Raw genomic sequence first — 15426 nt, 5'->3', positions numbered from 1 at the left:
GAATGGAAGCATGTGTGAGTGTGTACAGAACAAATATATTTTCACAACACATCCCTGTTTATAATATACTAAACAGTTGGGATGGAAATATACCATGGACAGATTAGAATACTTATATAAGGCAATTTCACCTGGATAAAAGCATTTCTTAAATATAACATATTTTGCACTGTCAGATCTCTTAGCTATTTAATTGGGAGAAACAGCTTAGTTCTGGATACAAACATACATGCTTGCACTGTTCAAAGGACTGGTGGGCATACTTCTCCTTCCATCCTTATTAAACAAATAGAATTGGAAAAGCTGCAAATGGTGCTTAAGAAAATTGGCCAGATTGCCTGTTCTTTGGGGAGTTTGAAAGGACATTTGATACAGATTGTAATGGTGTGTAGGAATGACCTTGGGAAACAGGAGGGAGAGCCGCAGACTGGACAGCAGATGTCTCAGACCACAGAAGGCGGGAGGGCATGGGAAACGTTTCAGGAGGTACCCCTCCACCCCGTTTTCCGGAGAGTAAAAGGAAAGGAGGGGAGAAATACTGTCATAATGTATCTATCTTTATCTACAATAAAGATAGAGCTAGTACTCCTGGTTGTGCTTCTTGCCAATTCCTTTTCGCAGGAGCCTCCGAGGCACATTTATTGAGGATCTCAACCTAGTAAGCCACCTGGTCAATTTCCTTATTAAGATATAATTTTTACAAGATTAATCACGCTAATTTCAACTCCGATGGTTCCCAGCCAGGCGGGCCAACATAGCCCACTAGCGACCCCATCGGGACGATCCCAGGTTGGAGAAAGCTGATGTTTGTGCACCTGTGCATTTTCCTCCTGGGCATGCAGCCCAAGAGGGAAGCGTGTACAGTATTGCAGCCGACAGCCCTTAACGTCTGCACGCAGTTCAAACGAAGCAAACATAAATCGGGTAACTCTACGAAGAAACTCATTCCCAAAGGCCCGCACTCGACCCACAACGCGCACCAAGGCGAACGTGGGAAAAACGCCTCCGATTGGCGGTCTCACTCGTCCCGCCCCTTCTTCCAAGACAGCCCCGCCTACCAACTTCGGGAGGAGAGAATTTCGGAGGGAGGGACTTTCGGTGTGTCGTCATCCTCCAATCACCGCGGGATTTGTTGAGAGTTTTAAAACCGTTTTCCGGGACTCTTTCCTTGCCGCCGAAAATGGAGGGTGCAGTAGGCCCGGGGCTGGGCGTGGAGGAGCTGAGTCTGCTGGAGAAGTCTCTGGGCTTGAAGAAGGGGAACAAGTACAGCAGTCAAGGCGAGCGGAAGGTGAAGGCATTGGAGACGGGCAGCGGGAGGCGGGCAGCGGAGCCGATGCGGTGCAGGCAAGGGTTGGCTTGCGCCTAGACCTCGTTGCTGACGGTTTTGAGGGATTTTGGTGGAAGTCTTACGACCTCTGGGGCGCGCTTCCTTTCTTTGATGAACCTGACTGGCCATCCGTACTCCTCTTCCCGCCAGCAGCCGCAGTGACGCATACTATTCATTCATAACATCTTCAAGCTTTTCCACAACGTAATACAAAGAGTGGCGCTTACACTTTCGATATATATCCTACAGACTCATAGGGGAACGTTTCTCTCAAGCCAGAGGGATCGGCGTTTTAAGTTCTGCCAGACACTCTTGCCAAAGAATCAGGGTTTTGCTGATAAAAAGCCTCTTTTTTTTCCTTTAGAAATAGGTTTATATGTTTTATGGTAACTTTTTATGGTAACTTAACAATTGATAACTTTTAAGAAGTTTTGATGAATAAATCTCTGGTCCCACCTGCAATATGCATATTGCTGGTTCAGAATAATTCAGATATTTCCGTTGCAGCAGGGGGGGTACAGCTGTGCAATGTATTTCAAAGAGGCGCTTCAAGTGTGTTGAAGGACCCTGCTTTAAAGTAGCCTTGTCCTTTGCAAGGCTCAGCATGCTTTGAGAGCTGTCCCTGACAGCGATGACAGCCCCAGCAGAAATACTGCCCTCTTCCAATGCTTTCTATGGCCCCAATATTTTGTTGGCATCTTAAGAAAAATATCTGTCTTCTCTCAGGTGTGTCAATTTATGTTTTTCTAGTGGGACATTTCAAACTTGCAGATAGTGTGAGGTGATATCAATAGGGCAACCTGCTAAAGAAATATACACAAAAAGTAACTTGAAGGGAAAAAACTGTCTTCCTGGGAAGAGAAGATTTCTTGTCGTAGCCACCTGCTCCATTTCTTACCTTGCATGCAGAGTAGAGGGTGCCATCCCTCTTCTACCTGACTGCTCAATTACTTTTGTGTAATTTCTGGTCACCTATGGAAAGCTAGGCTAGTACTTAAATACAGAACTGTAGTCAGAGAAGCTTAACTTGTGAGAACTAGCACGGTATACTGGTTAAGGTGCTGGACTAAGAGCTGGAAAATTCAGGTTCTAGTCCTTCCTTAGGCACAAAAGCCAGCTGGGTAATCTGGGATAGTTACTCCCTCTTAGCCCTAATCAACACCAGGGTTTGTAACAAGCTGACTGAAAAAAACTCTTTGTCACATCATGTATTTGCTATAAGAACTAGGCAAGCACAGTGCGGAACAAGCAGACCCTGCAACTAAGTGGGACAGATGCTAAGAACAACAACTCTAGGAGCATAACTTAGTTCTGCTAAATGGATGTATATACAGTAAATTGAACCTGTTTTTGTTGAGACCTATCAAAGAATTGTGATTTACTTAGTAGGAAACGAAACTGAAAGTTGAAATTCCTTGGTGGGGCAACTTGGATTTAATATATTGAGAAGCAAGGTTGTCATACTAGGTTTGTGAGCAATTTGAATTCTGTCATTTGTTTTTTAAGTAGTATTAGATTTTTTAAAAAATAACATTTTTAATAAAATGAAACTTGCTAAATTGTTGTATAGTAGAACTTTAAATCTTGTTTCATTAAATCACTTTGAATTCTCTCTAGACTCCTGTACTTCAGGCAAATAATGGCCCTAGTCTGACAGGCCTCACCAGTATAGCCATCCATCTAGTCAAACAAGCCAAGAAGGAACAGCTGCTTGGGAGCACAGCTGAAGAGAAAGCAGTAGTACAGCAGTGGTTAGAGTACAGAGTGACGCAAGTAGATAAACAGTCCACTAAAGAAGATACCAGAACAATTCTGAAGGTAAGAGTAATTAACACAATTTATTTTGGGATATTATCACACTATAATTGTCAGTCATTGCTGGCTCAGTGATATGATTTCGGCTTTTTCCCCTGATAGTTTGTATGAAATCTGTTTATTGCCACTATTAGGATTTATAGGAAGTAAACAGATTTCTGGCCTGATCAAACAAATCAGTTACTCTGTTCTTAATGGGTTGTCTTGCTTAGAAAAGTTTGTGTCTGTTTTCTATTTTAAGGGGAAAAATTCATTTTCTATTTTTAAGATCTGTTTTACCTTTAACCTGCTGACATTAATGGATGAAAAAAATGTCTTGTTTGAAAAAGAAATGAACTTTCCATGTGCATATATTCTGGAATGAGTTTAACAAATGACTTTCTACAGGACTAATGCCATTTTGGGCCCACATTCGTTGCGTTTGGGCATCAAAATAAACCAGAATTAATTTGCTTATTTGTAAAGTAGCAGAGTTGCTTCTGCTTGGCTGCTTCTACCAGGAAAAAAATATAATGACTTTTGATTCTGGCCTGTTAGAGAGCCCAGTTAGGGCTGATCTCAAAAAAGCTAAGCAGTGTCATATCTGGTTACTATTCAGATGGGAAGCCATCAGGAAACCCTGAGGCCATGGACCAGATCAGGAAGTTTAAAAAAGAAAACCTGAAGAAAGCAGTGGCAAATCATTTCTGTATTATTACCAAGAAAACTACATAGGCATGTCCATGGGCTGAGCCCTACTTAAGGAAGTTTTAACTTTCAACTGCTAGGATGCATAATGCCAAGCAAACAGTACACTTGCCAGTAGGGAAGATGAGGTAGGAACAACTTTGGCCTATTCACAACCAGGCCCAAATTATTTTATATGCTAGTTTACTTCAGTGTCCTGACATTGGGCAGTGTGAGCTTTGGAATTATTATCAGGTTTTTGTTTAGACAAGAGTCTACTGAACTGAGAGAGAGAACAATGGACACTTTGTGTCATTGTAAGCATTTAAATTTAGTTGTGCTTAATTCTGAATGTCTCATGTCCTGAATACTTCATAAAACTTTCAGTGTAATCTTAATATTTGGAAGCCTCTAACATATTGAAGGTTTTATATCAATATGAAAATGAAATACTTGTTTTACATGTAATTAAATAAAACTGAGTTCAGTGATTGTGTATGAGCAGACAAGTTTTGGGTTGCACATCTCAGTCTTTCTGTCTTCTGTAGTTTGGTACAATTATACCTTCTATAGACTAATTTACATGAGATGTGTAACACAACAATTTCAGTACCGTTTTATTTTAAAGAAGATATACATGGTCTAAATCAGAGGGTAGAAATCCAGCCAGGGGAAATATCTGGCATGTCAGTATCCATTTTGGGGGCCGGAGTTGTATGTGACCAAAGTTGCATTTTTCAGGGAGCAATAGAATGCCTTCAACCTTGCAGATGTTTAAGGCATCCATTTTATCTCTGATAGTTTCTGAATTCACATCCCCAAATGGGTTCAGAATGGTTCAGAGTTTTAAGAAAAAAGTAATAGCAATGTCTTTTTGAGGTTGCCTCTTTATAAATTCAGATAAAGAATGCCACTCTTCTTAATTAAATTTCATAGTTTTTTCTTTAATGTTGCTTCGAAAGACCTGTTTCTAGAATGTAATTTGATGAATAAACATACACTCTTTAAATCATTTAAAGCATGTACATTTATGTCAGAAATGAATCATGAAAAATTTGGTACACAAATTGAAATTTTTATTTTAATAATTGTTACAAGAATTATTAAGTGTTTTAAAAAGTTATAGATGATTAATGTGCCTTATAGTAAAATGTAATTTCCCCCTTGACAAAGAATGGCTACTTAAAAGAGCTGCTGCTGGTATAGGCAGCATTGAAGACTTGTTACTGCATAGGCTGTCCAGGAAGCTATTGTGGGAAACAAAAAGCCCATTTCTGCCTCTCAAATACTCATCTGCAAGTCACTTTCTCTTGTGTAAACTCTGATGCTTGCATATCTTGAATAAACAGGCTTGGGAGATATACTGAACTCCTCTGGTGGGTTGCCTGCAAGTATTTTGATTTGACAGGAAGACTATAAATTGAAAGTGTGTTTGATTTCTTCTGCTTCTTCTAGGACCTCAATTCATACCTCGAAGATAAAGTTTACATTACAGGAAACAATTTTACTTTAGCTGATATTTTATTATACTACGGGCTGCACCACATCATAGTGAGTAAAAACTTACTACAGCTGTAAGATATATACCTTTTAAGGTCTCCTTTCCATGTATATGGCAACTGTAATCTGAAAAAAGAAAGGTCATAATACAGGTAGTCGTTGCTTAACTATGGTATTTGGAATTAGCAACTCTGTCGCTAAGTGACACGGTTGTAAAGCACAATGTCATGTGACCATGCCGAAATACAACAGCAGTTGCAGTCGCAGTCTCCCTCAGTCACATGATCACCATTTGCAACCTCCTGCTGGCTTCCCCATTGACTTTGCTTGTCAGAAGCCGGCAGCGAAGATTGCAAATGGTGATCACGTGACTGCAGGACGCTGCAAGCTGGTTGCCAAGAGCCCAGATTGCAATCATGTGACCTTGGGGTTGCTGCAGTGGCTACAACTATAAGAAACAGTAGTTGTAAGTCCCCCTCATTCAGCACTGTAGTAATTTTGAACAGTTGCTGAATGAGTGGTCATTCAGTGAGGACTACTTATAAATAATTTGTTACACCTAGTACAGAGTAGGAAAATTGTCATATTCCTAACTAATTTTTCATAATAAGAATGAAATTTTGTATTTAGTTTAGGACAGAAAGGAAAAGCATAGAAACAAAGAATTGGAGGCAGGTAATTGTTATCTATCTAATAAAGGTTTTATTAAGCTTTGAAAATGCTACTGCTTTCATAGTCTGCAGTGATCACATCAGAATATGCAAGGAACATGGCATAGATCACTGTGTTTGAATCTACTGCATGCATTTAATGTAGGAGAGAAATCTTGGGTTACTCTAAATTGCAAAAAAAGAGGGCGAGCAAAGCAATGAATCCTGATTTTATGAATATTGTATGAGGAGGTAAAAGGATCATGGGATAAAATGGCATATAAGTTTCTTATTTAGGAAGAAATTATTATTTTCAGATTTGAGAACTAGTTTATTAGATTAAAATGTTTACAGACAGCTTTTTCTTCCATTCTTTAGGCTAACCTTACAGTGCAGGAGAAGGAGAAATACCTTAATGTGTCTCGTTGGTTTAATCATATTCAGCACTATCCGAGTATCCGGCAGCATCTGTCTAGCATAGTCTTCATCAAAAACAGGCTCTACAATACACATTCAACACTATGTTAGGAACTCCTGAGAAATGAGAATCATTTTTGGAACCTTTAATCTGCAAGCATGGAGTTTTGTCATTTCCTTATGTGAAGCTGAACAGTTGGTGCCTAAAGTAATAAAGTTGCATTAAGTAGCTATTTAGAAATATAGACGTAATCAAAACAATTGTGTGGTCTATTTCAGCCGAACAACATGTGAATCAAGCTGCTTCAATTAGAACATTAAATCATACAGTAGATAGCTTTACCTATATGGTATGAAAGACATAGACCTTAACTGCCATGATGTCACTGATGTGCTTTGCCTGAATTGTATCATGCATAGTATGTTGTTGTATTTTTCTCTTATGGGTGTTCACACTAGTTTTGTAAATGTTACTATGAAAATTTTATTGTGCCAAGTATTTTGAAAGAGAACAGTCAAATATATGAGAAGCAAATCCTATTTAGTGTATAAATTATGTTAAATCTCATACTTTGATTATGGCTTACTTTGTAGGAAGTACAAATTGTTACAGAATAGCAAAAAAAAAGTATTTATTGAAATGGGATGAAAAAGATGGTTGTTTTGTTTAAAAAATAAAATGCTCAGCCTCTCAAATGACCAAATGATCTGTCTTTTTTACTGCTCTCAGTGTCCTTCTATTCTTTTTTTTTATGGTGCTTTTTTTTTCTTTTACTTTATGCCTGGTATCATTTGCAAGCCATGCAGATATGTAAATGAGAGCCATTGGCAATTTAGGAAAATTCCTGGATGATGTGCTTAATTACTTGCATTCATTTTTGTACATTTCATTAGTCTATGTATCAACTAACACTTGTGTGGAGTTTCTGGGTACCTTCTGTCCAGGTCAGGCAGCTTCCTGAGGAAGTCCAACTTACAAACTTTTCTAAAAATGTACTCTTAATGCTTGGTTAGGGGATATCAGTTTTATTATTTTACATGAATAAAATTACTTCTCCAGTAGCGTGGTCGTGGGGATTTTTTTTACATATATAATTTTTTATTAAAAGTTTTAAAGACAAAATAAAAACTAACACAAACTAATGAGAATGAAGAAAAGAAAGGGGAAAAAAGACAAAAGCACAGAAAGAAAAGATAAAAATAGGAAGAAGCATCCAATTTTCTCTGTAGCAAATATAAGTAAATTACAAAGTTATCTCTAACTCTATGATTACAAAAAAGCTCACTTTTTTCTACTATCCATTTTTTTTTCTAATCAAAACCACAAGTCATAAATGTGTGTTTATTTCCATTTCATGAAAAAAGTCCAAAGGCATTTCGTCAGCCACAAATGTAGATACTTTTTTTTCTTTAATCAAATAAGTCAATTTAGCCATCTCTGCAAGTTCCATCATCTTCCCCAACAGTTCTTCCATTGTGGGTTGAACTTTTCCACTTTTGAAGCGTATAATAATCTCACTGCAGTTGTCATGTATAAAAACAAAGTTCCATGGCTTTTTTCTAGCTATCTGTCCATTAATCCCAAAAGAAAAGCCTCTGGTTTCAATTGTAAATTAGTCTTTAAAATCTTCTGAATTAGTATATTTGTGTCAAAAAAAATTTGGCTTTTTTACATGTCCACCAAACATGATAAATGTTCCTTCATGTTGCTTCACATTTCCAGCAATGATTCAAAGTACTTTTATACATTCTACATAATTTATCTGATGACAAATACCAACGATTCATCATTTTATAAAAATTCTCTTTTAAGGCTAGAACATAATGTAAATTTAAGTCCTTTCAACCACATAATTTCCCATTGGTCCATTTGTATATTATAGCCAAAAAACCACATATTTTCTCATTGGTCCATTTGTATATTATAGCCATTTTATCATACATTCTTTCACTTGTTCTTCTGTCCCATATTTCAACAGCAGTTTATACATTTTAGTAATAATATGTTCATTTGTACATAGTTCTATTTCAAACTTAGTCTGGGTAGTGGGGATTTTTAAAGCTATCACTAAGGTACTGCATTAAATAATTTTTGCAGTTGCCAAATGACAAAATTCACTCCTAAGCTTCATTTTCTAATTTAGTTATTCATTATACTAATATCCCAACATTTGATCAGCATCTGAAGATAATGTCCATTGTACCCCCACCACTACCACCACCACCAGTTTAACCTCACAGCAACAACCCTTTGGGGGATGAGAGAGAACAACTGGCCCAAAGTCACCCAGTGAGCTCCCTGATCCCAGCAGGGACTTGATTCTTCCTTAGTCCAAACTTGTAACCCCTGCATCATTGCTTCTCAGTGTTGACTCATACATTCTATCCCATTTTAATCCTGACTTTTAATACAAAATACTGAAATGCAAACAACTTACTGGATATCCTTTAGCAAGATATTTTAAATTGGTTATAAAATTAAACGAAATCTTTCAGGAGTCAACTTATTGAAGTTAGCATGACCCTTAAAAGCAGTTGATATTTATTTATCTATTTAGCGCTTTGTTTATTTACTGCTTTATGATCCAACAGCTGATTCTTCCATAGGTTTTTCCAGGCTCTCTCAGAAGTCGGGGGGGGGGGGGAAGGATGGGCTGCTCAATGAATAACAGAGATGCTGAGTTCATGTGGGGTCCACAACCCTGATTTTTAATCAGTTCTGAAGCATGCACAGTCCTACTACTGTTTAAGTTGTTAAAAACAAATATACATGCATCCATAATTAAGTATTTTAATTTATATACCATCCATTTTAAGTGTTTCTTTCAGGATGCCTCCCAGTGTAAAAAAGACATTCACTTGTTTGAGAACTGGCAATACAAGTGAAGAACTGCAACAGACTGTTTAATATCTTCAAAATTGATTTTTCTGTTAGTTGAAAAAAAAATCTCTGTTATCTGTTAATGCTCTGTGCCCTTTCCTTACTGCTTAAGATTTACATTTCAATAAATATTTTGGATATCTTGCTTTCATGGTACACTTTTAAGGATGCATACCTCGGAGGTATAATTTGTTCTTTTAATTGTGCTTTGTTTCTTCACAAATACATAGACATTGCTATGAACTCTGAAACTATATTGTCCTAGCCCTGGAAATGAACAATGGTGCTTATTTAATATTCTGCATAACTGCTGCATTCAAATGCACTGAAGAGCCTGCTGTTATTTTCTCAAGTATGTGCCTCTGGGAAGTGACACTCTGCCATATGGTGTGATTAGACTGCACACAAAAAAGTATTCCAGAGTAGGATAAAATATATCCATGTGCAGAGAAACAGCCAGTTGTCATTCCTGCTGATCTTAGCTTTTTTAGTGCTTTAACCGAGCCTTCCTGACCATTATCAGGACAGCAAGATGATGCTGCAAAAGATGCACAACTCAGCTGAAATTTGTTCCCTTGGCTTCGTGTTTATTTTTAACATGCATAACCGTACTTCAGTTTGAATACAATATGGCCCATAAATAGACTAGTTTCATACTTGAGACAGACCATACAGCAAAGAAACAATTTTCCAGCATGATATGAGTGCATACACCACCATTATTGTGGTGCCAAGATATATACGAAAATAATTATCTCCGTGCCATTTTCATTTGCTTTTTTATTTACAAGAATATGTTACGTCATACATTAGGAACAAGGTGTCTGCTCTCTGAACTACGACGTAAAAAAGGTGGATGCCGTTTACTTGTGTCAGTTTCAACTTCTCAGCAAATTGGGATCCTTTGGGAGAAAGCGGAGGGGTACTTTTGGCCGTGTCTGTATATCCTCATTTGAGATTGCTTTTCCATTTCCCATGGGTATTGGGTAGAATAAAGGAATTTTTTAAATTCCTGATTCATTTTTTAATATCTGGTGAGGGAAATATTTCAGTTCTTAATTGCTTTCTTTCCAGGTGCATAAGGAGAGAGAGTTTTTTAATCTGTCATCAACTGACACTTTCCAGTTTTTATGATTGGAAGATGTCATTTACCTGGGTGCCATGGGTTATTGTTTTGTTAGGTTTTAATCTTTGTACACCGCCCAGAGTTATTGTTGTGAGATACTGTCGGTGTCCAAATAAATTATTTAAATAAATAAATGACTTTAAATTTTGCAATTTGCACAGGTATCTTACCTCCAAGTAGTATAACTCCTCGGCAAAGAAGCAGGAGGCCTGGGGATCAACAAACGTCTGAATTATTTGATAAATGTTCACCACATTTAAACATTTGTTCTGCCTCCTGGAGAACAATATTTTCTACATTTTGAGCAGAATATAGATCCTGGTCCACTGTCAGAGCTTTGGACAATTTGCAGTACATCTGCAAGGATTTTTGATTCCCAAGATCCAAAGGGCTTTTTCTTTCCCTTTATTAGAGCAGGTAATTGTAGTAAAGAGAACTGAGAGCTTTATTATTATGTCTTTTGCATAGGGATAACGGACACAAAAGGACTAGAATCAACTTCTTTGTGAGCTCAACACTACAACCAAGTCCCACATTTTGGACTAGCATGAGCTTAGGAAGCATCCTGATCCTTATTTCTAGGTCTCTCTCTCTCTCTCCTCCAGAATTTCACACCAGCACTGTTTGGCCTTAGAGCATTAAATAAAAAATAATAAATCATGCAATGCTGAAAACCCACTCACTGTGTTATATGATTGTGTGAAATGCAAGTATGTTGGTTCTCCTCTCCTGCCATTACAAAGCTTTGGTTTTCCATTTCTGCATTCATTGTGATGAATTTATAATGCTATATAGCCCATGGATTTAGAGTAATGTAGAAGGCTATCAAACTTGGAGGGTAAGCTTGATTTTGCAGTAGTGATTACTTGTTACATTCCTGCAGATACACACTTCTGTTTCCTGTAACGGTAATAACTGCAATAATTTCAGCTGCTATTTGGATCATAAGCTTCACTGCTGAGAGAAGAGGGAAGATGATATTTTAATAAGCATTACATCTTAAGGATTCCCCCTTTTCCCTTCTGATGTTACCTTGGCCCCCTTTAAAAAGATTTGGAATCATTAAACTTTTCCTTTTATTGGAAGAACTAAATCACTCTCGGCTTTTTCCAGCCTCGTGATCTAATGTGACAGCTCATGGGCTACATCTATTCTACTTCAAAGAGGCAGGTAGCCTAGGGCCAGAGCTGGATTGCAGATTCCCCAGATTTGGCTTGCTGTTCCTGCTGGGTGTCATTTGTCTTCTTAGTCTTGCAGTGGGTAATTTCTGTCCTCGCTTAACATCATCTGTCTGAGCAGTTCCTGCCTGGCAGGCCTGTCTGTCCAGGTTGAACATCAAATACCATACCCATATGATTAATCTGATAAGGCAACTACTCTGAAACCACTCAGCCCCAGGCTTGTTTTAACCAGGATCAGCATCACAGCCTGCAAACTTCTAACAATCATGACCATGGTCTTAGTCCTCCACAGATGCTGCCCACAGATGCATTATGCTCATGCAAAGTATCTCCTCTCCCCCACAACTCCCCTCTTAAAGAATGTCATTCTGATTGTGTCTGATTCCTGAAAGGTCTGCCTCAAAAGGTTTGGGTTTCCCTGCCTGTTGTCAGCATTCAACTCACGCACCGCCATTTGGATGAAACAATCCTTTAGTGGGGTATCATCACTAGACAGCCCATGGGAGAAACGGCAGGACTCGGCATGTTAATCTGAAGCTTCTGCAATGCAAAATGCCCCTAACGCTAATGGCAAGTGGCAAGATAATCCCTAAAACAGAACATAGCTTCTATCGCAAGGCAAAAGTGACAATTTATTTAGTAAATCTTCCCCAAGACTCTACGTGATGACTACATACGTTGATTTTTCAGACTCAGAACTAATCCATTCCCAAGTTTTATGACTTGGCTATTTTATCTTACAAAACAAAATCATTTTTACTTTTAACATTTCCCTAGCCCATTTTAATTTGTTTTAGTCTGAGGGGGCATTTACTTACTCTTACAAACTAGGTATTACAATTTTCAAGAAAGTAAAGGCGTGTAATATTAATACAAATACAAGTTTAAAGAAGATAGAAAAACAGACAAAGATAATATTGATCATAGTAGTTGAAAAAGCCAGTAAAAACAGTAAAATAAGGGTGGACAGCCAATAATTCTCAGATAACCATTACAAACTTAGAATACTATGAAACATTTCATGGCCAATTTGTAGTTACAACATGTCTATTAAACTTTTAAAATATTTGGTTAACTTCATTAGAATTAGTAAGAGGAAGAAAAAGAAGTTATAAATGGTGAACAATACATTAAGAAAATTAAGTAACATATAGACCAAATGTTAAATTTAAATATAAACCCGAAAGCCCAAATTTCAGCTATGGCACAATTCAACATGTAAAACTAATCTAATCTGAGAAAATCAAGACAGCGTACTTTTCCCCACAACAACCCTGTGAGGTTCTCTTTTTTATAAGAATTTTATTAAGTTTCAAACAAAGATAAAAGCTAGAGAAAAACAAAAAACTACAAAGAAAGAAAGAGAAAAAACTAAGGAAGTGTAGAAACACAAGAGAAAAATTTTTCGAAGTTACAAAAAGAGGTGACTTCTGACTTTTAACAGCAAGGATATACAAAAATTTCCATAATCCCTTACTCTATATTAAACCAAAATCACATTATTTCTATAAATCATTCCATTGGCACATTGTAAAAATCACTAAATACAGTTATTCCCTCCCCTTATATTAAAAGAAAGAAAAAACTATATAAACCTCCTATTCAACTTCCCCCCCCAAAGATAACATTTATTTATTTCCTTCCTACTACTATTCTATACATTTCTGTCTACTATGATAAAAGTCAAACTAAAAAGCACATAAATTGTCTGCAATTATACTTAGTAATACAACAATTTTAATTATCTTGATCTTAATAAACCCAAAACCCTCCAAGTAGACATTTTTATACCTTATTAATCTTAATTCAGATCATTAAAGATAAATGAAATCAGACAAGCCTTAAAAACAATCCAGATAAATATTCTTTAACTCTTATCCCAATTCAAAATAAACCAGAGGTTTTACATATCCCCACAATGAACACAGAGCTTTTTTCTTAAAAAGATCAAACAGCCCAACTGCCCCCCTCAAAAACTCTTGACTTCTCTTCAGAAAACCTTCCATACATAATAACCCCTTCTTTTTCCTGGCAATCCACCAGAAAATCAATTTCACTTGTGGCTTGCAACTCAATGTCTCCCTTAAATTTTTCCAACTCAACTATCCAATCTTCATCCAGCATTTCAATAGAAATCCCGATCTCACTCTTAGAAGAGACATTTCTCTCACTGTTAAATTCCTCAGTTTCATCCACGACATCCCCAACCAGATGACACATTTTAGAACTTATATTTTCCACAATGTCCTGAATACCTTACATAAAACTTGGTAGGAATCAGAAAGAATCTGTTTAAAATCTTGGTGGGAGTCAGAGAAAGTCTGTAAAAATCCTCCATGTCTCACGCAATAGATTATGGCGCCCCCTAGGGGCTTAACCAGCAAAAGTCAAAGATATGAAAGAATTCCAGAATGTGTTTACACAAACGAAAGTGAAATATGCAGACAGTTCCCCAGGGAAAGTAGAAGCAGAAAACTGAAAATTCAAAACAGCCGATTCATCGTGTAGGAAAATGCTAATATCTTCAAATTTAGTACAAAAATAATAACAGGGAGACAATTACTTACTCTCAATCCTCCTTAATATTTGGAGGGAAAATAAAGTCCAAAACTTAAAAGAATTTTTTAAAAAATTAATCCCCAAAATAACGATAAGCACCAAAAGACCCCGCTTCTCCTTGCTGTAGAAAGCCTTTCTTGAGGTACGCATACTTAAAAGAAATATAATTGGATGAGTTAGAAATGGGGTGGCCGCTCTTAGTGTCCCTTTAAGGCTACAGCACAGCTTGGAAAACGGTGACATCCCAGCCTCCCGGCTAGCTCTTACCAGTCGAATGCGAGCACTGTTTGCGATCATCTGGCTGGAAGCAACCGTCGGGACAGATGGGGTGATTCCAGGTGTTTTCCTTTTTCCAGAAAAATGCTCCTGAGCTTCAGGAAAAAGCTGCCTGAGCCTGAAAAAACTGCTGTGTTGTCGGTTCTGCCTGCAGTCCACCAAGTCCCCACCAGCAGTTGTGAGGTAGGCTGTTTTCAGAAATAGTGGCTGACCCAGAAGACTCACTCAATGGACTTCCATGGATAAGGGTACACTTCCTTGGAAATCCAACAGGCTCTAGCCTTGTATGGCCCTTTAAAGTGGAGCACACCATTGCTTTTGATTTTACTGTTTCTACATAAAAACATATGTATGTACCCATTTACGGAATATCTATAACAACATAAATGTTATGGGATGGAATGGAATGGGGGAATCAGAATTCTCTGGAAGAGTTGGAAAACCCCAAAGGAACATCTGATATTGTGAAAAAATATGTGAGATGGGCAGCTATATGAATGAATGAACGAATGAATCGACAAGCAAGCAAGCAAATAAATAAATAAATAAATATCACTGCATTAGAAGCAGAGGAAGAAAGTGAGGCTGTACAGTACCTTGACACATAGGGATGCAGTGGACATGGTGTACATTGACTTCAGCAGCACATCTGATAAGGTCTCCATGAGATCCGAGTAAAGAATATGGAAAAATATGGACTGGACCATTAGATGGATTCAGAGCTGATTGAAGAATAATACCCAATGAATGCACGTCAAGCTAGTGTCAAGCTGAAAGGAAGTGTCAACTGGCACAACCCAGCCTCCATTCTAGGCCCTGCTGTTCAACATACTTCTACATGACTTCAGTACAGAGTTGGAAAATATGATTATCAAATTTGCAGGCAACAGAAAGACAGGAGTAGCAGCAAACACCTTGAAGGACAGTATCAAGCTTCACAAGGATCTTGATAAAGTAGAACAGTAAGCAGAAACCAGCTAGATAGATGAATTTCAGCAATAAAGGCAAGTAAGATAGCAAAAATCAAA

At 37.6% G+C, this 15426-nt stretch overlaps 1 protein-coding gene across 1 annotated transcript; it reads left to right on the top strand.

Moving 5' to 3' along the window:
• The first annotated feature begins 1137 nt into the window (after window positions 1–1137).
• Window positions 1138–6996, top strand: EEF1E1 (eukaryotic translation elongation factor 1 epsilon 1). Its single transcript, XM_063298876.1, has 4 exons — window positions 1138–1288; window positions 2945–3145; window positions 5264–5359; window positions 6337–6996. The coding sequence occupies exons 1-4, from the start codon at window positions 1181–1183 to the stop codon at window positions 6484–6486; spliced, it is 555 nt and encodes a 184-aa protein (XP_063154946.1). The 5' UTR covers window positions 1138–1180; the 3' UTR covers window positions 6487–6996.
• Window positions 6997–15426: the final 8430 nt, after the last annotated feature.

Source organism: Candoia aspera, chromosome 3 (genome assembly GCF_035149785.1).
Source record: "Candoia aspera isolate rCanAsp1 chromosome 3, rCanAsp1.hap2, whole genome shotgun sequence".
Lineage (NCBI taxonomy): Eukaryota > Metazoa > Chordata > Lepidosauria > Squamata > Boidae > Candoia > Candoia aspera.
Note: the sequence above shows the minus strand (reverse complement) of the source record. Positions and strands in the feature narration are given on the sequence as shown.

Coding starts and splice junctions, on each gene's coding strand:
- EEF1E1 (XM_063298876.1), top strand. CDS start 1,181: ATGGAGGGTGCAGTAGGCCCGGGGCTGGGCGTGGAGGAGCTGAGTCTG. Junction 3,146..5,263: donor ATACCAGAACAATTCTGAAG/GTAAGAGTAATT, acceptor TGCTTCTTCTAG/GACCTCAATTCATACCTCGA. Junction 5,360..6,336: donor ACGGGCTGCACCACATCATA/GTGAGTAAAAAC, acceptor TCCATTCTTTAG/GCTAACCTTACAGTGCAGGA.